The sequence below is a fragment of the Scyliorhinus torazame genome, chromosome 3 (assembly GCF_047496885.1).
Source record: "Scyliorhinus torazame isolate Kashiwa2021f chromosome 3, sScyTor2.1, whole genome shotgun sequence".
In the NCBI taxonomy this organism is placed as follows: domain Eukaryota; kingdom Metazoa; phylum Chordata; class Chondrichthyes; order Carcharhiniformes; family Scyliorhinidae; genus Scyliorhinus; species Scyliorhinus torazame.
Window position 1 is genome coordinate 80078386 of NC_092709.1, and position 16393 is coordinate 80094778.

Here is a 16393-nt window from a genome sequence, read left to right on the forward strand (position 1 = left end):
CAAACCCTTTGGATTAGGAGGGCTGTCTTATGTGCCACTTAAAATGTACTGAATTTGAATTCAATTAGTAGGTATCACTGATTATCCACTGAAGTAAGGAAAGTAGCTGTTCAAGTAGTAAGCAGTATGGTAAAGCAAGTATTTTGTTATTGTGTTAACATCCTGAGAAACTGTTGTTATGATGGAATAACCAACCCAACAAGAAATCCAAAGATGATAGACTATTGCTGTAATATTGTCCGTGTTGATTATTTAATGTCTTCTATTCACAAACAAAGATCACTTTAGTACATTGTTTACCTGGAACAGTATGAAAGATGTTAGTGAATATGCGTGTGTGTGATATATATGTGAGTCTTTGCTATAGCATTTACTTTCCTGTAAACACTTATTTGCTGTAGAATTTTCTTGTCATATCTTTTCAATCATGCTATCACTGTCCTGTCTCTCTGGTAAACACACTTAATGCACTTGTCTCTGTGTTCTTGCAGCTTCAATTTGCATTATCTAAGCTGGGCGCTGCTTTTCCATGGCACCACCCATCTAATGCTTCTGAAAAGAAGGACTCTCACCTGATGCTCCCTCCTGCTGCCGCTCTTCATTCTCCACTTGTCTCTTCACTGTCTTCTGCCCCTTCTCTCCACTCTGTGAGCTCTGGTCCTATTTTTCCTATTCCTGCTCCCTGCTCCCTCTTGCCGCTTATAAACGTTCCATTGCTGCATTCAAAGCTGTGACCCAGGTTGTGAAGCTGTAGCCAGCAACTTGAAACTGGTATTGGAGTCATGACCAGGAACATAGGAACTGGAGTGTGTGCCTGCCAATTAATTATCCTAGTACTAAGCTAGGAGTAATTAAAATCAACAAATGCAGATTATGGATTTTACAAAATTACATTCCTGGTGAGATGCCTGACACATGGTAGGTGATTTGAAAATGCAGTCATGCCACCACACCACTTTCCATTCTGTAAACTTAAACGACCAAGGTGGCTGAAAGCCTACTTAGAAAAGTTTCAGGAAGGAATTGATTAAAAGTTACATCCTTTGTTTTCCTGCATCCTCAATTCTTCAAGGTCATTTGTCCATCCCATGCTTCCACTCCTCACAATTCCACCTGTCGTGTGTCAAGATCCTGGGACACTTGCTCTTCCCTCCCCCCTGCCCCTTCTCCCAGAGACTCAAACCACAGTTCCTCCTTGTGGTAAACACCACTAGTAACATTGCATGTATTGCGGTACTGCCCCTGTGTTGCAGGTACAACAGTAAATCTCCACCTGCTGGCTGCTCCCAGCAGGCGGCGTATAAAAGTGTCTGCTCTCCTGCGCTGTTTCCATTCTGGTTCCAGCTGCAGGAGCCACAACATCTTGTGCAATAAAGCCTCGATCGTTTCACCATTCTCGTCTCGTGGTAATTGACGGTACATCAATTTATTGCACAAGATTTTAAAAGATGAACATCTTAATCAAGCCTGATCAACTGGAGCTGAGCCCTCACACAGCCAACGCCACGTCCACCTTCGACCACTGGCTAGCCTGCTTCGAAGGCTACCTCAGAGCAGCCACTGAAGAACTCTCGGACCCACAGAAGCTCCAAGTCCTCTACTCACGGGTGAGCCCTGAAATATATCCCCTCATCCGGGATGCGCCCACGTACACAGAAGAGATGACGCTACTAAAGGGACATTACGTTAAGCCGGTGAATCAAGTGTACGCCAGGCACCTCCTGGCCACGAGACGGCAACACCCGGGAGGGACTCTGGACGACTTTTTGTGGGCCCTACAGATTCTCGGTAGGAGCTGTGACTGCCAGGCAGTTTCGGCAGTCCAACACGCCCAACTATTAATCAGAGACGCTTATGTCATGGGCATGAAGTCTACGTATGTTCGTCAGCGACTATTGGAAGGGGTACGCTCGATCTTGCAGAGACTAGACAGCTCACTAACTCACTAGAAGTGGCCTCCCGTAATCTGGAGGTCCACACCCCTGACCGCGCGGCACCCTCATGGGCATCGTGGGCCCCACAAGCTGCCGACTCGAGCTCACCGCAAGCCTACGCCGCGCGGCAGCCAGTCAACTCCGGGGGGCCCAAGTGCTATTTCTGTGGCCAGAGCAAACATCCCAGGAGCGCGACCTGCAACGGGTGTGGGAAGAAGGGCCACTTTGTTTCCATTTGCCAGGCCCGGTCGGTCGCCGCCGTTTCCAGGCCCGGAATTACTACACCCCCCACGTGTGATCCAGGGGCGTCGCCACCTTCTCCACCACAAGCCACCTGCGGCCCATGGGTGCCGCCATCTTTTATGATGCCCGCCATGTGCGCCTCGTGGGCGCCGACATCTTCAGCGCCATTTTGGATCGCACCTCAGATCCCCTGCTCGTCTGGCTGTTCGCCGCCTGCTGATACCTCCGCCACTGCTGATCAGCCCGGGACCTCCCAACATCTACCGCAGCTCGCCTCCATCACCCTGGATCAGTCTCGGACCCGCAACCTCGCGACCGCTACGACGACGGTGAAGATCAACGGGCACAAGGCGACCTGCCTCTTTGACTCCAGGAGCACCGAGAGTTTCATCCACCCTGCTACGGTAAGGCGCTGCTCCCCCCCAGTACTCCCCGTCACCCAGAAAATCTCCCTGGCCTCCGGATCCCATTCCGTTGAAATCCGGGAGTACTGTGTCGCGGCCCACACCGTTCAGGGTGTAGAGTTCAGCAACTTCAGGCTCTACGTCCTCCCCCACCTCTGCGCTGCCCTGTTGCTCAGCCTGAATTTTCAATGCCACCTCCAAAGCCTTATTTTTAAATTTGGCGCACCACTGCCCCCCCTCACCGTCTGCGGCCTCACGACCCTTAAGGTCGAGCCACCTTCCCTGTTTGCGAACGTCACCCCCGGACTGCAAGCCTGTCGCCACTAGGAGCAGATGGTACACTGCCCAGGACAGGACCTTCATCAGGTCGGAGGTCCAACGGCTTCTGCGGGAGGGGATCTATGAGGCCCCTGGAGAGCTCAAGTGGTGGTAGTGAAGACTGGGGAGAAGCACAGGATGGTCATTGACGACAGCCAGACCATCAACCGGTACACGCAGCTCGACGCGTACCCCCTCCCACGCATACCTGACATGGTCAGTCAGATTGCGCAGTATCGAGTCTTCTCCACAGTTGACTTGAAGTTCGCCTACCACCAGCTCCCCATCCGCCCGGAGGACCGCCAATACACTGCGTTCGAAGCAGATGGCCACCTCTATCACTTCCTTAGGGTTCCTTATGGTGTCACCAATGGGGTCTCTGTCTTCCAGCGAGAGATGAACCGAATGGTTGACCAGTACGGGCTGCGGGCCACCTTCCCGTACCTAGATAACTTCACCATCTGCGGCCACGATCAGCAGGACCACGACGCAAACATCAAAATTCCTCCATACCGCCAAACTCCTTAACCTCACCTACAATAAGGAGAAATGCGTGTTCCGCACCAACCGCTTAGCCACCCTTGGCTACGTAGTGGAAAATGGAGTCCTGGGGCCCGACCCCTACCGCATGCGCCCCCTCCTGGAACCCCCTCTCCCCCACAGCCCCAAGGCCCTGAAACGATGCCTGGGGTTTTTCTCGTATTACGCCCAGTGGGTCCCGAATTATGCGGACAAGGCCCGCCCACTCATCAAGTTCACAGTTTTCCCCCTGACGGCTGAGGCCCGCCAGGCCTTCAACCACATCAAGGCGGACATCGCCAAGGCCACGATGCATGTGGTCGACGAGACCCTCCCCTTTCAGGTGGAGAGCGATGCATCAGACGTAGCTCTGGCCGCCACCCTCAACCAGGCGGGCAGACCCGTGGCTTTCTTTTCCCGCACCCTCCATGTATCCGAAATTCGGCACTCCTCTGTCGAAAAGGAAGCCCAAGCCATTGTGGAAGCCGTGCGACATTGGAGGCATTACCTGGCCGGCAGGAGATTCACTCTCCTCACTGACCAATGATCAGTGGCCTTCATGTTTAACAATATGCAGCGGGGCAAGATCAAAAATGACAAGCTCTTGAGGTGGAGGATCGGGCTCTCCACCTATAACTATGAAATCTTGTCTCGCCCGGGGAAGCTCAATGAGGCCCCTGATGCCCTATCCCGCGGTACATGTGCCAGCGCACAAGTGGACCGACTCCGGGCTCTCCGCTATGACCCCTGCCACCTGTGGGTCACCCGGTTCTTCCATTTTTTCAAGACCCGCAACCTGCCCTACTCCATTGAGGAGGTCAGGCCCGTAACCAGGGACTGCCAAGTCTGCGCAGAGTGCAAGCCGCACTTCTACCGGCCAGATAGAGCGCACCTGGTGAAGGCGTCGCGCCCATTTGAGCGCCTCAGCATGCACTTCAACGGGGCCCTCCCCTCCACCGACCGCAACGTGTACTTCCTCAATGTAATTGATGAGTACTCCTGGTTCCCTTTCGCCATCCCATGCCCTGACATGACTTCTGCCACAGTCATCAAAGCCCTGTACAGCATCTTCACCCTGTTCGGTTTCCCCACCTGCATCCACAGCGATCGGGGATCCTCCTTCATGAGTGATGAGCTGCGTCAGTTCCTGCTCAGCAAAGGCATCGCCTCGAGCAGGACGACTAGCTACAACCCCCGGGGAAACGGGCAGGTGGAGAGGGAGAATGGGACGGTCTGGAAGGCCTTCCTGCTGGCCCTTTGGTGTAGAAATCTCCTGGGGCGAATTTCTCCGGAAACGGCGCGATGTCCGCCGACTGGCGCCCAAAACGGCGCAAATCAGACGGGCATCGCGCCGCCCCAAAGGTGCGGAATCCTCCGCATTTTTGGGGGCCGAGCCCCAACCTTAAGGGGCTAGGTCGGCGCCGGACGAATTTCCGCCCCGCCAGCTGGCGGAAAAGGCATTTGGTGCCCCGCCAGCTGGCGCGGAAATGACATCTCCAGGCAACGCATGCGCGGGAGCGTCAGCGGCCGCTGACGGCATTCCCGCGCATGCGCATTGGAGGGAGTCTCTTCTGCTTCCGCCATGGTGGAGATCGTGGCGGAGGCGGAAGGGAAAGAGTGCCCCCACGGCATAGGCCCGCCCGCGGATCGGTGGGCCCCGATCGTGGGCCAGGCCACCGTGGGGGCACCCCCCGGGGCCAGATCGCCCCGCGCCCCCCCAAGGACCCCGGAGCCCGTCCGCGCCGCCTTGTCCCGCCGGTAAGGTAGGTGGTTTAATTTACGCCGGCGGGACAGGCATTTTAGCAGTGGGACTTCGGCCCATCCGGGCCGGAGAATCGAGCGGGGGGGCCCGCCAACCGGCGCGCCGTGATTCCCGCCCCCGCCGAATATCCGATGCCGGAGACTTCGGCAACCGGCGGGGGCGGCATTCACGCCAGCCCCCGGCGATTCTCCGACCCGGCGGGGGGTCAGAGAATCTCGCCCCCGGTCTACCGCTGGCAGGAAGTCCTCCCCGACGCGCTCCACTCCATCCGGTCACTCCTGTGCACCGCCACTAATGAGACCCCTCACGAACGCATGTTTGCCTTCCCCAGGAAGTCCACCTCCGAGGTCTCGCTCCCAACATGGATGACAGTTCCTGGGCCCGTCCTCCTCCGGAAGCATGTGCGGAGCCATAAATGGTTGAGAAAGTTCAACTCCATGCAAACCCGCAGTACGCCTACGTGGCACACCCCGACGGGTGACAGGACATAGTCTCCCTCCGGGACCTGGCACCCGCTGGTCCCCACCCACAACCCCCGACCTGATACCGCTCCTTCCCCCACCGGTTGCCTCATTCACCCCTGCGCCACCCACCCTCCCACCAGCGAAACTCACCGCAGCCCCCACCCCAGCAGGATCTGTCCCCTTACTGGAACCACTAAGGGGTTACGAAGCAGAGGACAACACGCTCCTGGAGGCGCAGGTGACCACTTCGGCGCCCACATCATGACCAGGACTGAGGCGATCGCAGCGGAGGGTCAGAGCCCCCGACAGGCTCAATCTGTAATGTTTTTCTTCACCCCCGCCGGACTCTTTTTTAAACAGTGGGTGAATGTGATAAACACCACTCGTAACATTGCATGTATTACGGTACTGCCCCTTTGTGCCGGCGTGGTTGGCACGGCACTGGTCGGGGGCCGCTCTACGCGCCCCGCCCCGCCGATTCTTGGCCCGGGATGGGCGTCGTAAAAAAAGCCGAGTGCTGCTGACGACGTCCACACCTGCTCTCAGCCGGCGGGAACTTGGTGTGGAAGGGTCAGGGAGCGGCCTGTGGGGAGGGAGGTGGGGGGGGGGGCCTCCGATGTGACCTGGCCTGCGATCGAGGCCCACCAATCGGCGGGCAGGCCTCTCTGGCTGGAGGCCTCCTTTCTTCCGTGCCGGCCCCTGTAGTCCGGCGCCATGTTGCGTCAGGGCCGGCGCGTTGAAGGAAGCCACTGCGCATGCGCGCGTTGGCGGTGGTGCCACTGCGCATGCGCGGATCCCGCGGCACCCAGTTGACGCCGGGATCTGCAGCTGGAGCAGCGTGAACCGCTCCAGTGCAGTGCTGGCCCTCTGTTGGTGCCAGAATTGCTGATCTTCAGGCTGTGTTGACGCCGTCTAGAAACGCGACGCCATTTCCGACGGCGTCAACACTTAGTCTCTGGATCACAGAATCCCGTCCCCCCATCTTGACCATCTTGGAGAGTCTAATAATAATAATCTTTATTATTGTCACAAGTAGGCTTACATTACTGCAATGAAGTTACTGTGAAAATCCCCTTGCACTAAAGAGGCCATCAAGAACCATCCCTTTTCTGTCAGAGGGGAAATCTAAAGCATTCTCTTCTTTATTCTTCTCCATGGTTACTGAAAACAGTTGAAGGAAAAGTGAGCTAAAAAGATGACCCTCCTTATTTTAGGTACCCTACTTGATGCATTGTTTACATAAGATGGAGCTAATCTTTGCTAAATTCAGTTGTACCAAGTTGTTGGTTGTGGGTAAAACAACAGTTAAATTTGTGTAAATTTGTAGAAAGAGATGATATACTTGTTTTGAAATTTTAGTTTCACATCAGTGGGCAAAATAAATGGGAAGTACTGTCAACTGGTGAATTTATGTGGATGAGGCTATCTGAGAGTACTTTACTCAGTAGTGCATTTAGAATCTGAATTTTCCTTTTTCAAACAGATGAAAGTTAGTTTAGTGTTGATGTGATATTAGAATACATTGGATTTGAGGTAAAACATGAGAACTCAACTTGTAATCTGGCAGTTTAAAAAAAGTATTAGGCCAAATCAAGCTGCCAAAATCATTCATTTAATAATTTTTTAGAGTGCAGGACCTTGGACAGGGGAAGTCTTGGGGTGCAATGGGCAGTGTCCCTGCCTGTGAGTGAGAAGTTCCGGGTTCAAGTCCCACCCCAGGACTTGATGGCCATGGAAGCTGAGCTCGTAATGCAGCCATCAAGTTGAATAACAACCTAGAAAATCTTTCCAACACGGCAATCACAAGAGGTAAGAGTGGGAGAGATTCCTGGTCAACCACGCTTGATGTGACGTGTTTCAGGGAAACCCTCACTATGGGGTGGATGAAAGTCTGCTGTGTGCGCCACTAGGTGCAGTAAGAGAAACAATGGCAACCTTGACTGTATTTTGCCCATTAAAGAAAGGTTCGCCATTGTTTTGAGTGCCATGCTTTAATAAGCTCTCCCCTTTAGTGTAACTTTACAACAAAAATGTATTGTGGTATTTCTAGCCTATTTCTACCTCTTTTATGTTTAATTTAATAGTGATTTGTTAGATTTTTTTTTAATACAAAACTATGAATTGAATTTGCAATGGAGAACTTTTTTATTCATTCATGGGATGTGAGTATCACTGGCAAGGCCAGCATTTATTGCCCATCCTTAATTGCCCTTTGTGATGGTTGGGTGCGTTGGCATCTTGAACTGCTGCAGCCTGTGTAACTGGTACACCCACAGTGCAGTTAGGGAGGGAGTTCCAGGATTTTAACCCTGCTGCAGTGAAGGAATGACAATACAGTATCAAGTTAAGATGGTATCTCACCTGTCTTGTCTGCTGCCCCTGTTCCTCCAGGTGATGGAGGTCACAGTTTTGGAAGGTGCTGTTGAAGGAAGCTGACCGAGTTGCTGCAGTGATCTTGTAGATCTTACACATTGCTGCCACTGTGTGCCAGTGGTGAGTGACTGAATGTTTAAGGTGGTTGACAGAGTGCCGATCAAGCGGGATGCTTTATCCTGGTTGGTATCCAGCTTCTTTAGTGTTGTTGGAGTGGCACTCATCTCAATCCTGACTTGTGCCTTGTAAATAGAGGATTGGCTTGCAGGAGTCAGGAGGGGTGTTACTTGCTGCAGAATCCCTAGCTGCGACCTGCTCTTGTAGCCACAGTATTTATATGGCTCGTTCAGTTAAGCCATAAAGGCAATTTAACATAAAGGGTATAATTCTGAAGTGGGTGAACAGGGTTTCAATGTGCACAAATTGTTGAAAGTGGCAGGGCAAGTTGCAAAAATGGTTACAAAGAGGTATGGGACCTTGGGCTTTATAAATCGAGGCTAGAGTACAATAGCAAGGATGTTATGATGAACGTGTAGAAAACAGTGATTTGGTTTCAGCTGACGTTTTGTGTCCAGTTCTCAGCACTACAGGTTCAGGAGGATGTGAAGACACCGAAGGGTGTGCAGAAAAGATTTGCAAGGATGCTTCCAGGGAGTTCAGTTAAGTGGATAGAATGGGAAAGATGGGGTTGTTCTCCTTAGAGAAGAGAAGGCTGAAGTGGTGATTTAATAGAGGAGTTCAAGATCATGAGGGGCCTAGACAGGGCAGCTGGAAATAAACTATTCACTTTGGTGGCGAGGTTAAGAACCATATAACACAAATATAAGTTGATGGAGCAAAAGAACTAAAGGCAGCCAGTGATTGGGTTCTGGAATGTACTTCCAGAGAGATAGTCAAGGCAAATTCAGTTCTGCCTTTCAAAGTGGATCAGGATAAGCAAATGTAGGGAACGCGTTTGCAAGGTTACTGGGAAGGATGGGACAGTGGTAATAGCTGACTCACTCTTGCAGAGAACTAGCACAGACTGGATCAGTCTGTGGTCCAGTCATTGGTCTCCAAGTATGCTTATGACCATTCTGTGATTTTCTGTTTGGGTTAGGTTGCAGGATTAGACTGTGGAGCCTGGGTTTTAATTCTTGACATTGTCAGATGACCATGGAACAAAGTAAGTTGTACTTTAGATAGTGATTTTGCTTCTGTAAGATTTTGGAATAATAAACAAATCTGTTGTAGCTTGGAATGATTGTTTTTCATTTCTAGTACCAGATGCTTCAGGCAGCAGAGTATTCAAAGCTGAATATAGTTTATACCCAATTCAAAGCGTAAATGAATCTTGCATTCTATAGTTATTTAGTGAATATAAATTTTCATATTGAAAAAGTGCATTATCACCAAAGTGAAGTTTATCTTTTATATTAAATGTGTTAAGTGTGGAGAAAAAGTTAATGAGAAAGCTGCAAATACTTTGTGTTCTATCCAAGATCGTAAACTTCCCAAAGCCCTCATTCTTGAACTCATGCCTGTTGCCTAATGTTCACCAAGTTCTGCTCTTCCATGCTCACTCAGCTAGATTGGTTCCCAGTTCAGCAACACATCAAAATCTGCCTCTTCGACCAAGCGTTTGGTCATCTGCCCGAGTATCTCCTTCCATGGATGATTTGCCTTTTACTTACTTCATTTTAAATTCCTAGTTTCCATTTTAAAAGGTTTCCATTTATACTGACCTTACTGCAAGTAGTTCCTATTACAAAGCTTGGATTGGTTTTGTAAATTTAGGAAGAATTTTGGATAAAATAATTTTTAGCCGATATGTGAGTGGACCTGGGGGATGAATGGGCTGGGAGATTACTGGATTTCTAATTTCACTGGCTGGGTTTAACCATGTGCCATCTGATCGTTACCCTGAGTACACTGTGGGCGGGATTCTCTGTCCCGCCGCACCAGGAAAATTCCCGGGCGTGGGTGCGCTGTCGGCGTAACGGAGAATCCCGACAGCGGAGAACCCAGCCCTGCATATTTATACCTGCATGTCTCTGTTTTTGTTGAATTATCAATGTTATTTTTGTTGTTTGCTGATGGAAAGTATTTTTGGCCTTGGCAACAGGTTTTACTTTGGTAGCTAAGGCTGCAACCTACTCTTGATAAAAAGTGCTGAATTCAAAATGATGGCATAATTCACTTTTTTTTGCACTAAACTGAGTAACAAGGCATATCTAGTTTCTTTTAAAGGATAAGTCAGGGATCCGCAAGAATATATTGGTATTTGCAGGCAAAAGGAAGTTGCTGTTTAAGCCTGTTTCTCAAAACTGCACTAATAGAGCCATTTCTTGTGCTATTTTTAGGAAGAACTCTTTCTTGTATTCAGCTCTATATGCTGCATTTATATTTGGTGGCCGGCACTTGATGAAACAACGAGCAAAGTTTGAGCTGAGAAAACCCCTGGTACTGTGGTCACTGAGCCTTGCACTCTTCAGGTAAGTGTCACTTCCTTTCTTCCTGCTTACTGACATTCCATGGCTTTCCTGTCGATACTGCACATGATTGCAAATTAAAATTACCTCTAAATTAATTAACCCAGTGGTCACAAAGCAATTACAATGACAGCCTTTTTACAAAATTATACACAGCAATGTATTGGTGATTTGTTATCTGAAATTATTTTCTTTTTATGTTTGTTTTTGGTATTGATTGCTGTCAACAGTTGCAGTTGAAAATACTTTTTGGGTTTTACAATAATGTTTGATGCAGTCAAATGTTAAGTTTTATAATGCTCTGTCAAAGTTAAACCTGTTACTCTGCTGAAGAGTCTCGGGGAGAATTACCTGGTGATCATAAAATCGGATTTGGGCGATTATCCATTTTAAGTGACATGGCTTAATCCATATAAAAATGAAGTGGAACGGTGGCGCAGTGGTTAGCTGCCTCACAGCGCCAGGGACCCGGGTTCCATTCCAGCCTTGGGTGACTGTCTGTGGAGTTTGCACGTTCTCCCCGTGTCTGCATGGGTTTCCTCCGGGTGCTGCGGAGTTTCCTCCCACAGTCCGAAGATGTGCAGGTTAGGTGGATTGGCCATGTTAAATTGCCTCTTAGTGTCCAAAGGTTAGGTTGGGTTACAGAGACAGGGTGGGGGCATGTGTCTAGGTAGGGAGCTCTTTCGGAGGGTCGGTGCAGACTTGATGGGCAAATGGCCTCCTTCTGTCCTGTAGGGATTCTGCGATTTAGATAGCTAAATGTAGCCAGACAATTTTTCCCAGAAATTTCAATGCATTTTATTAGTGGTTCTGCTCTCTGTTATGAATTGTCTTATTCAGGCCATCTGCTTTGCAAACGTATTTGATAGTCTTCTGTAATAAACCCCTCTCCTTTCTGAAATAAGCATTAGAATTTAAGCATTTGAAATGAACTTTGTCCAAAATTTTAAGGTCCATGGACAGGGCATTAATTGAGTACTTTTCAGTACATTTATTCTTCGAACTGCTGGAAAATATTGCTTCCCTATTGCAGCTTTGAGCTTTATTTAAGGAAGGTCAACTTATAAAAGATGAGGGACAAAAGTAGAGTCTTACAACTGTTTCAAAATATCACCACTTTCTTTTAAAGATTCTTAAGCTCTTTTTGTTTCAGACTGAGAATTATTTTTGTTAAAGAACATCTTTTACTTTTTTCTTTCCACATCTCATTCTGAGGGGAGACTGTGGAGTAGTGGTAATGTCACTGTACATGTAGTCCAAGGGCCGGGGCTAACGGATTCAAATCCCACCATGGATTTAGATTTCATTAGTAAAATCTGAATCAAATGAAACTATCATCTGTCTTTGGGCGGCACGGTAGCACAGTGGTTAGCACTATTGCTTCACAGCTCCAGGGTCCCAGGTTCGATTCCCGGCTTGGGTCACTGTCTGTGCGGAATCTGCATGCCCTCCCCGTATCTGCATGGGTTTCCTCCGGGTGCTCCGGTTTCCTCCCACAGTCCAAAGATGTGTGGGTTAGGTGGATTGGCCATGCTAAATTGCCCTTAGTTTCCAAAAATAAAAGGTTAGGTGGGTTGCTGGGTTACGGGGATAGGGTAGAGGTGTGGGCTTGAGTAGGGTGTTGTTTACAAGGACCAGTGCAGACTCGATAAGCCGAATGGCCTTCTGCATTGTAAATTCTATAATTCTACGATCATCGATTATCATAAAAACACATCTGATTGACAAGAAAATCTGCCATCCTTACCTGGTCTGGCTTACATGTGACCCCAGACCCCAGCCATGTGGTTGACTCTTAACTGCTCTCTGAAATAGCTCAGAAAGACAAGTTCAAGGGCAATTGAGGACGGGCAACAAATGCCAGTGATGGCCACATCCCATGAACGAATAAAAACAAATTATGCCATTGAGTGAAGTCATTCAGATTGCCATTCCTGACCATCCAAAGTGATTTGCTCAGTTTGCAGCAGTTTCCAAACACTGTTTTGAAAAAGATACAGAGCCACAGCATAATAATATCTCCATTTGATGTTATTACATTGAACTGGTAACACAATAATTAATTATTACTTATGCTTATGCTATAATCACTATTACCCAGTATGGGTAACTATCTGCTGTTGTACCTGGCACAAAGCATCACTTAGTGGATTTTCTGATGCAGAGGATAGCGCAACTGTTATCCAGTTTTTGACCATTGACCATGGGTGAAAGATTGGGCAGGCTGTGCAATCCCCCACTTCTGATCTGCATTCATGTTGTGTAATTCCTCTGTGCTTGGAGTGCAAAGACAGACGCGTTGACTGCAGAAAGTCTCTGTGCCCACTAGACTGAGCTTGAGCCATTTGTTCTTGAAAGCATTGTGTAACAAAATATTTAGATGGGGATATCAATTTATTTTAAGTTTTCTTTCTCATGGTCGCTGACTGTGAAAGAAAGTCCGCTCGTGTGTAATCAACTGCCACTTAATGCTAACAAAAAGCAAGCTGAACAGTTGACGTTCAAGTTAAAGCAAAGGGTAAAATAGCTCAAAAGCTCTGTTGTAATGCTTTATATCCTACGATTAGCCTGCACATCTATGGTTCATGGAAGCTGCTGCACAGATAAAAATTGCCTTCAAACTGAGGCAACTTTCCTTAGTGGGAAGTGTAAAACAAAACTTGCGGGGTTTAGACATTTGAGCAATAGATTTAAAGTTGTTAGGTAGGGTATCCTTTTGGATAAGTAGGGACCTTTTGCATAGGTCCAGGAGCCTCTTTGGGAGAGGTAAGTTGCTCTTTCTTATTGTTGAAAGTGGACGTGAATGTGCAGAAAAAGTGGATAAACTTGTTGGAACTGTCAAGCTGTCAGGGTATTTAAATCTCCAAGGGCACGATTGAGCAGCCATGTCCCACCCAACCGGGAGCGTGACGTGGCCACAAGATGCCGGGAGAAGCTTCCATCAGGCTTCCCGACAGTCACAACGCCTTGCGGGATCTACCCAAATCCCACAAGGCGACGTGACCAGAATCCCACACCCAGTGAGGGTGGTGGGGAGATAATGCCCATGTGTATTGCGGCCCGATTCCTCAGGAGCTGGTTTGGACAGTGAGTTCAGCTCCCCAGTGATGATAATAATTCAAGTGTGGGCTAAACTGGTGAGAAACTCCCAGGACCAAAATAAATGACTAAGGGCTGGATTCTCCGTCCTGGGAGGCCCTGGATGCTTTCCCCGATGGGACGGCACTGACCCAAACGCCTTGCTCCAAACCCCCGCAGGCGGCATGAACAAGTTCCATGCTGCACGCCAGCAGGAGCATGGAAATAAACGCAAATGGGTTGCAATGACCCATTAGCCCTGGAGCCCAACGTTCCGCACTCTCGTGATTCTCGGGTCCTCGTGGCCAGGAATTAGGTGGGCGAGGTTCACTTGTGGTCTCTACAATCGTGGGTCTGATGTGAACCTCGCAGTGGGCCAAGAGGGCAACCGTCTCACCCCGAGATCCACTATGCCAGGGCCACGATGGTAGAAGCCACCTGAGCCCCAACGCACACCCTCCCACCCGCATAGCACAGCAGCCCCCAATCCTGGATTGCAAGGGTGCCCCCCCACCCCCAAGTACAGGGGTGTAGGACACCCGACCCACGGCCCCCCTCCCCTCGGAGCTCTGTAATAGAGAGACAGCCCCCCATAGGAACACCTGTGGGAGGGAGACTCGCCCCACAGGGGCCCTGTAATATGAGTCTCCCCCCCCCACTGGGACTAATGTAATAGGGGACCCCCTGCCTAAAGGAACCCCGTCCACAGGGACCCCCCCCCCCCATCCACATACAGACCCTGCGCCCCCATCCACACACACAGACCCCCACCAAGAAAAGAGATCCCTGTCTGTTAGCTAGGGAACAGTCCAGACAGGTGCAGTGGGAAGTTGGGAAGCATTATAGCTGTAATACTGACTTTGCAGCTCTGCATGTACATTCCTCGAAGGAGAGCAGCTATTCCTGTGTCTGGTTTCCACAGATCCACTATCTGCAAACCATTCAGAGCTTTTGAGTAGTGGTCTGTTATTGACAGCTCGAAAAAAACAGCTGCAGCTTTGATCCATTCATATCTTTTCATGCTTCAGTGGCCTAAGGGGTGAAACCTCAATGTGAGAGGTAAGTGCAGTGAAATCACACGCTTGAGTGATTGGAATGCACTTAGTGCAACTTGCATCTTTTATAATTTAGAAGTTATTTCTTATCAGCATGGCCCCTTAGGTGTGCCTGGGGTGGTTATGGATGAGCTGACCTGGAGGGTGTAAGGGCAAAGGGTGGTGGTGCCATGAGTTAGCAGACGTTTGGGCTTTGCTTGGCATAGGGGCAGTAAATGTCCATGGGGGTAGATAAAGGGGCATAGGTTGGCATGCAGGCTATGAGGTGCCATGGGAGTGGATGGTAGGGATGGGGGCAAGAGTTGGCATGCACCATTCCCCCACAACACAAATCTGACTTTTGGGTATGTGGAGTTGGAAATTTTCATGACTCTGTGAGATGGAAAATTCAGCCTCCAGTGTCTTGTGTAGCTGTTATTTTGCTCATGACCCTCCCTGTGATGTTGCTTTTCTTTTCAAAATATTGTTGGGTACAAATTTTATTGATAAAGCATGAGTCGTAGTTAACAACCAATAGTGGTGGTTCATTGAATCATAGAATTGCTACAGTGCAGAAGGAGGCCATTCAGCCCATTGCATCTGCACCAACACTTCAAATGAGCACTCTACCCAGTTCCCCCCATTCCTGTAACCCCATAACCTAAGCTGCACATCCATGAACACTAAGGGACAATTTAGCATGGCCAATACACCTAACCTGCACATCTTTGGACTGTAGGAGGAAACCGGAACACCCAGAGGAAACCCACACTATAACTGAAGCATTTATGTTATTGTATGCATTCTATCAAATCACACACAGATTATTGTTCTGTTGTGCTTTTGATCAAATCTTTTTTACTCCATACAAATAACATTTAGTTTTCGAACAATCGGCCGATTCTCTGTTCCTCGGACTATGTGTTACCGCCGGGGCAGGATTGGGGGAATTCTACGACAGCAAAATTGGCGCTGCATCTGGACCATTTCACTGTCCGCTGAGGGTCTAGCACTGGCGATACATGGAACACAATCAATTCCAATGGAAAATGGTGTCAGATTCTTTTTTTAAATACATTTAGAGTACCCTATTATTTATTCCTTTTCCAATTAAGGGGCAATTTAAGTGGCCAATCCACCTAACCTGCACATCTTTGGGTTGTAGGGGTGAAACCCATGCAGACATGGGGAGAATGTGCAAACTCCACACGGATGGTGACCCAGAGCCTGGATTCGAACCCAGGTCCTCAGCGCCGCAGTCCCAGTGCTAACCACTGCTCCACATGCCGCCCCAATGGTGTCAGATTCGCCAGGGTCATAAATGGCTCTCAAGAGGCTGACAAGCTGCAACCCCATATTAGCACTCCACTCCCCACACACACTCATCCCAGCCAACAAGATGGTGCTGGAGCGCATCCATCCCATTAATGGGTTAGCTGGGGCCAGAGGGTACTTAGGGGGCTAGCCAGGGGGGACCCCATATCACCCATGGCACTAAGTTCACAGTGGGCAGTCAACGGTGGGCGCAGCCTGGTGTGTCCCCCCCCCACCCCACAGCCCAACTCCTGGCTACCCCCCACCACTCCCCCCCCCCTACCTTGCCATGGCAGAAGCTCCCCGGCCACGGCACAACTGTCAGCACACTATGACAATGTTGGACACTTTCCATACCACCTCTCTCTCCCTCATTAGCCATGGTTGGGGGGGGGGGGAATTTTTGAAAGCACAGGTGAACCTCGCCGCCTGGATTTCCCCCCGGTGGAGGCAGTGGATTGCGGAGGCCCTGGAGAATA

General features: G+C 49.6%; 1 protein-coding gene across 3 annotated transcripts in view; it reads left to right on the forward strand.

The window, feature by feature from the left end:
- Nucleotides 1–16393, forward strand: part of LOC140408536 (very long chain fatty acid elongase 6) — a 159154-nt gene that overhangs the window by 84495 nt on the left and 58266 nt on the right. For all 3 annotated transcript variants that reach the window (XM_072495902.1, XM_072495900.1, XM_072495901.1), the window contains exon 2: nucleotides 10360–10491. In XM_072495902.1, coding sequence (XP_072352003.1) covers nucleotides 10360–10491 — 132 coding nt within the window. The remainder of the gene's footprint in view (nucleotides 1–10359; nucleotides 10492–16393) is intronic.